General features: G+C 45.3%; 1 protein-coding gene across 1 annotated transcript; it reads right to left on the reverse strand.

Annotated features, from left to right (window-relative positions):
* Nucleotides 1–1,183: 1,183 nt before the first annotated feature.
* LOC308084506 (dynein regulatory complex subunit 2-like) lies at nt 1,184–2,719 on the reverse strand (the record flags this gene model as incomplete). Its single annotated transcript, XM_080427170.1, has 1 exon — nt 1,184–2,719. The coding sequence occupies one exon, from the start codon at nt 2,717–2,719 to the stop codon at nt 1,184–1,186; it is 1,536 nt and encodes a 511-aa protein (XP_080283296.1).
* Between the last annotated feature and the right edge of the window lie 9,236 nt (nt 2,720–11,955).

An 11,955-nucleotide genomic window follows, 5' to 3' on the forward strand; every position in this document is an offset into this window, starting at 1 on the left:
CACTATGAGATTCCTTGTGAATGAAAAGTACATTACAAATAAAATGTATTATTATTATTACAATATGTTTTTCACACTTTTAGAGCATATCCGTGGTCATCATATGGGCATATACAATAGATGTGTATTTTAACATAAAGTTACCAAGAGGCAAGAGCTACACGGAGCGTTCAGGGCGGCGTATGTCAACTGTGTGTGTGTGTGTGGTGTGTGTGTGCGTGTGTGTGTGCGTATGTGCGTGTATGCATGTTTGCTTGCGAGCGAACGTTGGCATGTGTGTTTGTTAGCGAGTAGGCCTACTTCGCCTACATACATACATTGTACAAGAAGTAGTGTGGGTGTGCTTACGAGCAAGAACGTGCGTGCATGTGAGTAGGCTACAAATGACAGTTTATGTATTTATCACACACGCTTTTTCAGAACGAATTACAAAGTTCCAAATCTGAGTAAATGTTATGAAACCTCGTCATTAATGACAGGGTAAATGGTCATAATCTAACAAGATCTATGTTCGATTTTTTCCCCCTTGAAAACAAATGCTAACTTGACTACTGTTGCTGTATTGTGCGTATGGTTATTTACTTGGTTACTATGGTTACTTTATTTCGGTTTTAGGGTTAGGGTTATGTTATTTAATTATTATTTTTGCCTGATTTTACCGGGTTTTTTTTATCCAAAATTTTTTTATAAAAAAAATAATATATATATATATACATATATATATTATATATTTTAAAGCCTATTAAATCCAAGGGCCCCCATTGGCTCAGGGCCCTGTGCACGTGCACACTGTGCACAAGCTATAATCCGTCCCTGCTCACTCCACTATACAGCTCTCTAGCTCCATTATGAACCTCTTATGAAAGTGCAGTTGTTTATTTGGTCTTGTTTCTAAAGTGTAGTTGTTTATTTGGCCCCTGTGGCCCCTGTGGGTTTAAAAAAAGATATTGCTGAACTGAATTAATACAAAAATGTCCTTGAAAGCTGCCGCTTGCTTCTTGCAGGGCTGAACACCCATCTTCTTCATCATCATCATCATCATCATCATCCTCACATCTGGTGACAATCTGCCCTTTGCGTCATTAGGCCACAGCCCCGCCCCCATGTGATTCCATTCTTAACTCTCAGAGTTGTGGACCCTGTTACGGACCCCTGGGGGTCCACCCCACATTGAGCACCACCGCTATACAGGTTTGCTGCGTAAAGTTAGGTCCACGTTGGGATAGAGTTTGGCCGCTAGCTGCTGGTTCTCTCCGGTCAGAAGCGCCTCCTGTCTCTTCAGATGCAGCCGGACGGCCAGAACCCTGTTGTAGCGCTGCCAGAACCGGCCCAGTTCCCCGCCGTCCGTCCCTGTACGCGCTGCCTCTTCGGACGATGACGGCTCCATCGCACAAGATCTTCCTCGGTTGTCCTCAGATAGTTGTGGCTCCAACACACAAACTCTTCCTCGATTCGCTTCCTCCGGTGTGAGAGAAGAAGTCACGCAGAAAGGCAGGACTTTGGCCTGCTTGCTCTCCAGCTTGCGGCACAGCTCGGCCTGTCGTAGGAGTCTGGCGCCCTTACCGGCGACGGCCTGCAGTTTCTTCTGAGCGACGTTGTTGTTCGCCACCAGGTTGGTGAGCCGGGCCTTCACCGCCCCACGCTCCCTGTCCATCTGAGCCCTGAGCCGCAGAGCGGCCGGCGCGGCCAGCTCGTACGCGGCGGCTCTGAGCAGCGCCTCGGTGCGGCCCGTCCGCTCCGAGCGTTTCCTGCCATGTTTCAAAGCGTCGCACATGGTCTGTATCTGTCGCAATCTCCTGCTCTGGGAGTCGATGTCTCGCACTTGGCGGCGGTCGCAGTCGCGCAGTGCGTCCAGAGAGGCGCGACAAGCCTCGCCGGCTTCCTGGTAACTCTGCAGGATGTGTTTCTGCACTTCCTTCACCCCGGCGTAGCGCCTTTTGATCTGCCGCAGTTCGAATATGTTGAACACGTTCCGAAAGCTCTGGTAGTCGCGCATGGCGTCGCCGCATCGCTGCTGAAGGTCCGCCACGGAAGACGCAGCGTTCTTCTCCGTGTAGAAGCGGCGCCGGTACAGCGACAGGATCCCGGCTCGGTGAGAGTCGAAGTCGGAGCTCAGCTCCCGCTCGCTAACTGTCCAGTGTCGTTCCAGAGCCGCCAGTCTGTCCGTCTGCAAGGCCCGCAGGGAGTCCAGACGGCCGGCGTGAGCCTCGTAGGCCTTGTCCGACAGCCGCTCGGCAACGGCCAGCTCGTCTGCCAGGCACGCGATGGTCCTCTTCTTACCCTCCACGCCGCTCTCGAAGCCCCGCCGGAACACGTCGATCTGGCACAGAAGCTCGGACGTCAGCGACCGGCGGAGGAGCTGCCTCCACTTCTCGTCCAGCTTGTGTTGGCTCAGGGCGCTTCTCCTCTGCTCCTCGCGCAGCGCGTCCGTCAGAAGGCCGAGTCGCTCCTCTTCGGTGGCCTTCCGGCCTCGTTCGGTCGACCGGCAGAACGCAGACAGAGACATCATCTGGACGGGGACGAACGTCTGGACGGGGACGAACATCTGAACGGGGACTAACGTCTGGACGGGCTCATAATGCTCCTCCCTTGGCCTCGAGACGTTGCTGGGTTCTTTTTCCTCCGTCGTCTTACAGATGTCTTCCTTCAGCTCTGTTGTCTTACAGATGTCTTCTTTCAGATCTGTCATATTGATGTTTTGTTCTTGGCGGTCCGACATGGTGCCAGAACATCTCTATGTATGAGCTTACAACACCAGGCATTCAAAGTGTAGCTATGGCAACTGTGAGCGCTTTATATAACGACCTTGATGACGTCATTGCTGACGTCACACATATCCCTGATGTCATCAGTATATGTATGGGCATGTGACGGGGTTATGACTCAGGGCGGGCCAATGTTAATAATAAACTAGAGTTTCTCACACCTACGTTATGCCGATCTGTATGTATGTACGGTATGTCTGTATGTATGTACAGTATGTATGTATGTATGTACGGTATTACATTACATTACATTACATTACAGTCATTTAGCAGACGCTTTTATCCAAAGCGGTATGTCTGTATGTATGTACAGTATATATGTACAGTATGTATGTATGTACAGTATGTCTGTATGTATGTACAGTATGTATGTACAGTATGCCTGTATGTACAGTATGTATGTACAGTATGTCTGTATGTATGTATGTATGTATGTATGTACAGTATGTATGTATGTATGTATGTATGTATGTATGTACAGTATGTATGTATGTATGTATGTAGGGTATGTCTATATGTATGTACGGTATGTATGTATGTACAGTATGTCTGTATGTATGTATGTATGTACGTACGTACAGTATATCTATATGTATGTACGGTATGTATGTATGTACAGTATGTCTGTATGTATGTACGGTATGTATGTATGTACAGTATATCTATATGTATGTACGGTATGTATGTACAGTATGTATGTACAGTATGCCTGTATGTACAGTATGTATGTACAGTATGTCTGTCTGTATGTATGTACGGTATGTCTGAGTACCTGTTGTACCCGTCTGTGTCCCTTTTGAACCCATATATGGAGATCTGTGTACCTGTCCCTTTTAAGCCCATATATGTATATTGGCCCATATACAGGCCTATTGGTTGGATCGGCTGTTCTGGAGAACTGGGTATCTGTATACAGTATGCCCATACATGGGCATATCAGGTTTGTTTTTGGTTATGTCTGAGTAGTGGTCATGGTCCTGTCCATATATGGGCGTATGGGGTTTGTTTATGGTTATGTCTGGGTCTGATCAACGTGGTCCTGTCCATATATGGACGTATGGGGTTTGTTTATGGTTATGTCTGGGTCTGATCAACGTGGTCCTGTCCATATATGGACGTATGGGGTTTGTTTATGGTTATGGTTGAGTCAGTGACGTGGTCATGTCCATATATGGACGTATGGGGTTTGTTTATGGTTATGGTTGAGTCAGTGACGTGGTCATGTCCATATATGGACGTATGGGGTTTGTTTATGGTTGTGTTTGGGTCAGAGTGACTTGGCCGTGGTCATGTCCATATATGGACGTACGGGGTTTGTTTATGGTTGTGTTTGGGTCAGAGTAACTTGGCAGTGGTCATGTCCATATATGGGCATATGGGTTTGTTTATGGTTAATAATCACATTTGAGCTGACAGTGTGAACACAGCCCCCTCTGCTGGTCACAAAATGAATGACAGGAGAAAATAGTTCACATCTGAAGCCATATTCCAAATTCCGGGGTAGAACAATAGCCCTCCCCGACCGGGGTGGAACAATAGCCCTCCCCGACCGGGGTAGAACACAAGATGACATTGTTGGTTGTTTTCCATCTCTTTAAGATCTCCTGAAAGAAGGAGTTCCAAGTTGTTTTTACAGACGAGGCACATTTCAACAACAAGGCAATTCAATGTTCTTTAAACAGAACATCAAGCAAAGGAAACACACTTATACAATGACATTAGGATGCATAAAACACACTTATACAATTATACAATGACATTAGGATGCATAAAACACACTTATACAATGACATTAGGATACATAAAACACACTTATACAATGACATTAGGATGCATAAAACACACTTATACAATGACATTAGGATGCATAAAACACACTTATACAATGACATTAGGATACATAAAACACACTTATACAATGACATTAGGATGCATAAAACACACTTATACAATGACATTAGGATACATAAAACACACTTATACAATGACATTAGGATGCATAAAACACACTTATACAATGACATTAGGATGCATAAAACACACTTATACAATGACATTAGGATGCATAAAACACACTTATACAATGACATTAGGATGCATAAAACACACTTATACAATGACATGAGGATGCATAAAACACACTTATACAATGACATTAGGATGCATAAAACACACTTATACAATGACATGAGGATGCATAAAACACACTTATACAATGACATTAGGATGCATAAAACACACTTATACAATGACATTAGGATGCATAAAACACACTTATACAATGACATTAGGATGCATAAAACACACTTATACAATGACATTAGGATACATAAAACACACTTATACAATGACATTAGGATGCATAAAACACACTTATACAATGACATTATGATACATAAAACACACTTATACAATGACATTAGGATACATAAAACACACTTATACAATGACATTAGGATACATAAAACACACTTATACAATGACATTAGGATGCATAAAACACACTTATACAATGACATTAGGATGCATAAAACACACTTATACAATGACATTAGGATGCATAAAACACACTTATACAATGACATTAGGATACATAAAACACACTTATACAATGACATTAGGATACATAAAACACACTTATACAATGACATTAGGATGCATAAAACACACTTATACAATGACATTAGGATACATAAAACACACTTATACAATGACATTAGGATACATAAAACACACTTATACAATGACATTAGGATACATAAAACACACTTATACAATGACATTAGGATGCATAAAACACACTTATACAATGACATTAGGATGCATAAAACACACTTATACAATGACATTAGGATGCATAAAACACACTTATACAATGACATTAGGATGCATAAAACACACTTATACAATGACATTAGGATGCATAAAACAAAAGAAGGAAACACACTTATACAATGACATTAGGATGCATAAAACAAAAGAAGGAAACACACTTATACAATGACATTAGGATGCATAAAACAATAGAAGGAAACAAAATAGAAGGAAACTGCCATCTCCAGACCATAAATGCAGCATTTACTAGAAGGTGAAAGAAATTCCCCGTTTCCATGCCGTACTCCAAGGCAGCCGTCAGGAGAATCACCTTTTTCGGATCTCTCCTGAACTTGAATGCAGCATTTTGCTTTCATTAGCATAAAGAGTGCAGGGTCGCGCCGCGATCTACAAGCTCTCAACGTGTCGCAGTGCGAGCTTGTAGATCAGCTATTTTCGCATTTTTTTGCCAAAAGTGTCCTTTTTAGGGAATTTCAGCCCCTGCCTCTCTAACATTCTCTGCACGTCCCTGAGGGTTAATATAACACCATGTTGCCCTAGGGCCAATAACATAATGACAGACCCTACCAACTGTTGCCCTAGGGCCAATAACATCACGACAGACCCTACCCACCCACGCCATGATCTTTTCACTGTGTTGCCCTAGGGCCAATAACGACATGATCTGTTCACTGTGTTGCCCTAGGGCTAATAACACCATGACAGACCCTACTCACTGTTGCCCTAGGGCCAATAACATCATGGACTGTTCTCTCTGTTGCCCTAGGGCCAATAACATCATGGACTGTTCTCTCTGTTGCCCTAGGGCCAATAACATCATGATCTGTTCACTGTGTTGCCCTAGGGCCAATAACACCATGACAGACCCTACCCATCCACACCATGGTCGGGTAAAAGGGCTCATGTGGTCCTTGGTGGAAGGATCAGGGTCCTTGGTGGAAGGAGCAGGATCCTTGGTGGAAGGATCAGGATCCTTGGTGGAAGGAGCAGGATCCTTGGTGGAAGGAGCAGGGTCCTTGGTGGAAGGAGCAGGATCCTTGGTGGAAGGAGCAGGATCCTTGGTGGAAGGAGCAGGATCCTTGGTGGAAGGAGCAGGGTCCTTGGTGGAAGGATCAGGGTCCTTGGTGGAAGGAGCAGGGTCCTTGGTGGAAGGAGCAGGATCCTTGGTGGAAGGAGCAGGGTCCTTGGTGGAAGGAGCAGGGTCCTTGGTGGAAGGATCAGGGTCCTTGGTGGAAGGATCAGGGTCCTTGGTGGAAGGAGCAGGGTCCTTGGTGGAAGGATCAGGGTCCTTGGTGGAAGGAGCAGGGTCCTTGGTGGAAGGAGCAGGATCCTTGGTGGAAGGAGCAGGATCCTTGGTGGAAGGAGCAGGGTCCTTGGTGGAAGGAGCAGGGTCCTTGGTGGAAGGATCAGGGTCCTCGGTGGAAGGAGCAGGATCCTCGGTGGAAGGAGCAGGATCCTCGGTGGAAGGAGCAGGGTCCTCGGTGGAAGGAGCAGGGTCCTTGGTGGAAGGATCAGGGTCCTTGGTGGAAGGAGCAGGATCCTTGGTGGAAGGAGCAGGGTCCTTGGTGGAAGGATCAGGGTCCTAGGTGGAAGGAGCAGGGTCCTTGGTGGAAGGAGCAGGGTCCTTGGTGGAAGGAGCAGGGTCCTTGGTGGAAGGAGCAGGATCCTTGGTGGAAGGAGCAGGATCCTTGGTGGAAGGAGCAGGATCCTTGGTGGAAGGAGCAGGGTCCTTGGTGGAAGGAGCAGGATCCTTGGTGGAAGGAGCAGGATCCTTGGTGGAAGGAGCAGGGTCCTTGGTGGAAGGAGCAGGATACTTGGTGGAAGGAGCAGGGTCCTTGGTGGAAGGAGCAGGGTCCTTGGTGGAAGGATCAGGGTCCTTGGTGGAAGGAGCAGGATCCTTGGTGGAAGGAGCAGGGTCCTTGGTGGAAGGAGCAGGGTCCTTGGTGGAAGGAGCAGGATCCTTGGTGGAAGGATCAGGGTCCTTGGTGGAAGGAGCAGGGTCCTTGGTGGAAGGATCAGGGTCCTTGGTGGAAGGCAGTGAAGTCCTCACCTCTCTGCACAGACTTCCAGTCCGATGCATTGCGGCTTCCAGACCAGACAGAGATGCAGTTGTAGTCAGTCTGTGGTTTGACCCAAAACAAATTGCTACAGTAATCATTCAACATATTAAAAGTTGGCTATTATATATTTAGTGGATCGAGGTAAGTCAACATGCTTTCAGCTTCACACAAATTAAATAACTTAACATAAAAAAAACTGCATATGTTTTGGTCTTAAACCACAACTCATCTAAAATAAAAAAAACTATTGTGTGTTCCACACGATTCCTTGGCATATTCCTCTGCTTGATGAATCTTTATCCTAGAAATCACATATTGTGGCTATTTCCACAAAAATCGCTAAGCGTATCGGTATCCTACGTAAAACCCGTCATTTGATCAGCTCTGAGGTAGCCACTGTTATATTATTATATGATTTATCCGTATTCATTTCAGCCTTTATTTATTCCATTTGGTGTCCTCAGTGTTTATCAAGTGAACCATCTTCAAATTGTTCTATTTGTTCATGACTCATTTAACCCCTTTTCATCATATATTTGAGTATAATTTTCAGGTCCATAATTACTCAACACGTTCACATTTTTCATATTCCATCCTGATTGGCTCAAAATGGCTTCCAAAGTTTGCAGGAGTGCTCCGTTTCGAACAAAATGCCTCAAATCATGATGCAATTTTCGTGAAATCTTGCTAGGCCGAGGAAGAAATGCCATTTGATTTTTTTTAAATCAGCCTCATGGTGGCGCTATAACAGGCCAATTTGTGTTTGCCAGACCCAGGGGGTCAGGCCTACATGAGGCTTTGTCTATCCCTCTTTTCCTCCCGGTCAACGTTTTTCCTCCCGGTTCAACGTTTTTTCTCCCGGTCCCTCTTTTCGATTGGTCAAGCTTAGCGTGACGTAGTGCTCTGATCTTCAGATTTCAACTTATAAAGTGGTTTGTAGGTGTGTTACCTACTAGGAATTTATTCTGGGTTTGGCAGAACCAGGTCTCCTGGTCTTGTTTTACCTAAAACTGCACCGATCTGTGTAAAACTTTGTATGTCCACTCCCTAGACCCCAGGAAAAACCTTTTATAGCGCCACCAGGAGACTTATGTAAACTAATGTGAAACACATTTTTGGATATCACTCCTTCAGATTTGATCCAAATGTCATGCAAATCGGCACACATGACCTCTATAGTCATGTGATCAAGACGGATCTGTTTGATTTTTCATATTCCATCCTGATGCCATCCATGACAATGATCACTGAGGTAATTAAATCAAGTGTAAAATCCCCATTGTATTCAATGGAGTGGTAACTCTCTTGCAGCCAGCAGGAGGGAAATAGTGACACATTACATTACAGTCATTTAGCAGACGCTTTTATCCAAAGGGACTTACATTAAGGATATGGTAAATTCCTTTTAACAGGTCGTTCATGAAAGTCCTTGCGGTCTTGTTTCCAATGAGAACCTGTGAGCAATTAGGGGTTAAGAGTCTTGCTCAGGGACAAATTTCATTTCATCGACACATATGCTGGGCTGGCCTGGAATCGAACCTGGGGCAACCAGGGCCTCTGGCTCCCTAGGCGGGCTCACTAACCACTCTCCTAGGCGGGCTCACTAACCACTCAGCTATGGCCGCCCCACATTAAGTGCATTCAACATAGGTACGCAAGGAAACTACTAATCACCAGAAGTCTGAAGTGCATTCTCTTCTAAAACAAGCAACTAAGAGTATACCTAGCGCTATGGTAAAAGTGTATCAGCTACTTTCTTAAACAGATGAGACACATAGGAAAATCAAATGAGCAAGAGATAAAACAAATAAGTGTATCAATTAAACAAGATACAATAAAACATGAGCTCGTACAAATAATTGACAACAAGTAGGCAAGGCTAAGAGGAAGGGTCAGGGTAGTGTTTGAAATTAGAAAAGAAGGTAGGGACGGCCTAGGGGGCAGGCAGACGCCATTGATGCGCATGGGAGCCAAAACTGGAACAGGAAGTTTGGTGAAATACAATGACTGGCAGCCAGCTGGACCAGCTTGTGAACAAACACTATGTCTGAACGATTGTGTCCTTTGTCAGATAATCGGTTCAGGAATATAAAAGAAGACATAACACAGGTTTTTATCCAATCAATTCGGATTTTCGGGCAACATATATTGTATGATTATGTATACAATTGTGTTTCATAAACATCCATGTTATTGTGCATCAATACGAAGCTATTAAAAATAATAGGCAGATTAATATATTAATATTGATGCTTTTCTTTTCTTTTCTTTTTTTTTAATTTATTGTCTAATCAAGCAACAATTTCGAGGACCCCCTGCTGTACCTCGCACTAGGCCATTATTATGAGCACTTCAAACCTTTACTGTATACATTGAAAATAGTGGACACATCAAAAATTAACACAGCAGAAAACAATGTGTGATATGTCTGTTTATTTTCCAGAAGCAATTACTTTACAAAGGTCTCAGTCATTCAGAAATATATTTTGTTCATGAGCTGATCCACTGGGCTCTCATTAACTCCAATGCATTCCACTGAACTCATGGCTGCAGTCTGGCTCCCATGGTGCGACGAATCTGCCAGCTGGAATTGCATGATAGCGAAAATTACGTAGATGACCCTACATTCTTTCTATATACCTTGAAGATCAGAGGAAGAGTCAGGGTAGTGTTTCCTGAAGACAAGAGGAAGGGTCAGGGTAGTGTTTCCTGAAGACAAGAGGAACTTGTCAGCAGAGCTTCCTTTACACATTGATTGATTAAATACTAATTAGACAGAAATGCAATCAGCTCGAGTACAGTCATACACTTGGTCTAAAAGGATAAACCCCCAAAATCCTGTGGACTTGTTTCCATTGAGGTCCTATGTGTTCAATTCATCAACATAGCATAAAAAATAACAAAAATAAAATATCATCACAAATATAAACACTAATATGTAGAGAGAAAGAAAAGGGGGCGGGGGGTCAAAAGGGGGGGGGGGTGAAGGTCGGGAATGCCATCACCTTTCTATGTGAGAAGTGACAATTACTCCTCCCCCTTTGGCCTCCTGATAGCTCCTCCTCCTCCTTTGGCCTCCTGATAACTACTCCTCCTCCTTTGGCCTCCTGATAACTACTCCTCCTCCTTTGGCCTCCTGATAACTTCTCCTCCTCCTTTGGCCTCCTGATAACTCCTCCTCCTCCTTTGGCCTCCTGATAACTACTCCTCCCCCTTTGGCCTCCTGATAACTCCTCCTCCTCCTTTGGCCTCCTGATAACTACTCCTCCTCCTTTGGCCTCCTGATAACTCCTCCTCCTTTGGCCTCCTGATAACTCCTCCTCCTCCTTTGGCCTCCTGATAACTACTCCTCCTCCTTTGGCCTCCTGATAACTCCTCCTCCTCCTTTGGCCTCCTGATAACTACTCCTCCTCCTTTGGCCTCCTGATAACTACTCCTCCTCCTTTGGCCTCCTGATAACTCCTCCTCCTCCTTTGGCCTCCTGATAACTCCTCCTCCCCCTTTGGCCTCCTGATAACTCCTCCTCCTCCTTTGGCCTCCTGATAACTACTCCTCCTCCTTTGGCCTCCTGATAACTACTCCTCCTCCTTTGGCCTCCTGATAACTACTCCTCCTCCTTTGGCCTCCTGATAACTCCTCCTCCTCCTTTGGCCTCCTGATAACTACTCTTCCTCCTTTGGCCTCCTGATAACTACTCTTCCTCCTTTGGCCTCCTGATAACTACTCTTCCTCCTTTGGCCTCCTGATAACTCCTCCTCCTCCTTTGGCCTCCTGATAACTCCTCCTCCTCCTTTGGCCTCCTGATAACTACTCCTCCCCCTTTGGCCTCCTGATAACTCCTCCTCCTCCTTTGGCCTCCTGATAAATACTCCTCCTCCTTTGGCCTCCTGATAACTCCTCCTCCTCCTTTGGCCTCCTGATAACTCCTCCTCCTCCTTTGGCCTCCTGATAACTACTCCTCCCCCTTTGGCCTCCTGATAACTCCTCCTCCTCCTTTGGCCTCCTGATAACTCCTCCTCCTCCTTTGGCCTCCTGATAACTCCTCCTCCTCCTTTGGCCTCCTGATAACTCCTCCTCCTCCTTTGGCCTCCTGATAACTCCTCCTCCTCCTTGGCCTCCTGATAACTCCTCCTCCTCATTTGGCTTCCTGATAACTCCTCCTCCTCCTTTGGCTTCCTGATAACTCCTCCTCCTCCTTTGGCCTCCTGATAACTCCTCCTCCTCCTTTGGCCTCCTGATAACTACTCCTCCTCCTTTGGCCTCCTGATAACTCCTCCTCCTCCTTTGGCCTCCTG

This window comes from Gymnoscopelus braueri, assembly GCF_963280865.1.
Source record: "Gymnoscopelus braueri genome assembly, chromosome: 4".
Taxonomy (NCBI): domain Eukaryota; kingdom Metazoa; phylum Chordata; class Actinopteri; order Myctophiformes; family Myctophidae; genus Gymnoscopelus; species Gymnoscopelus braueri.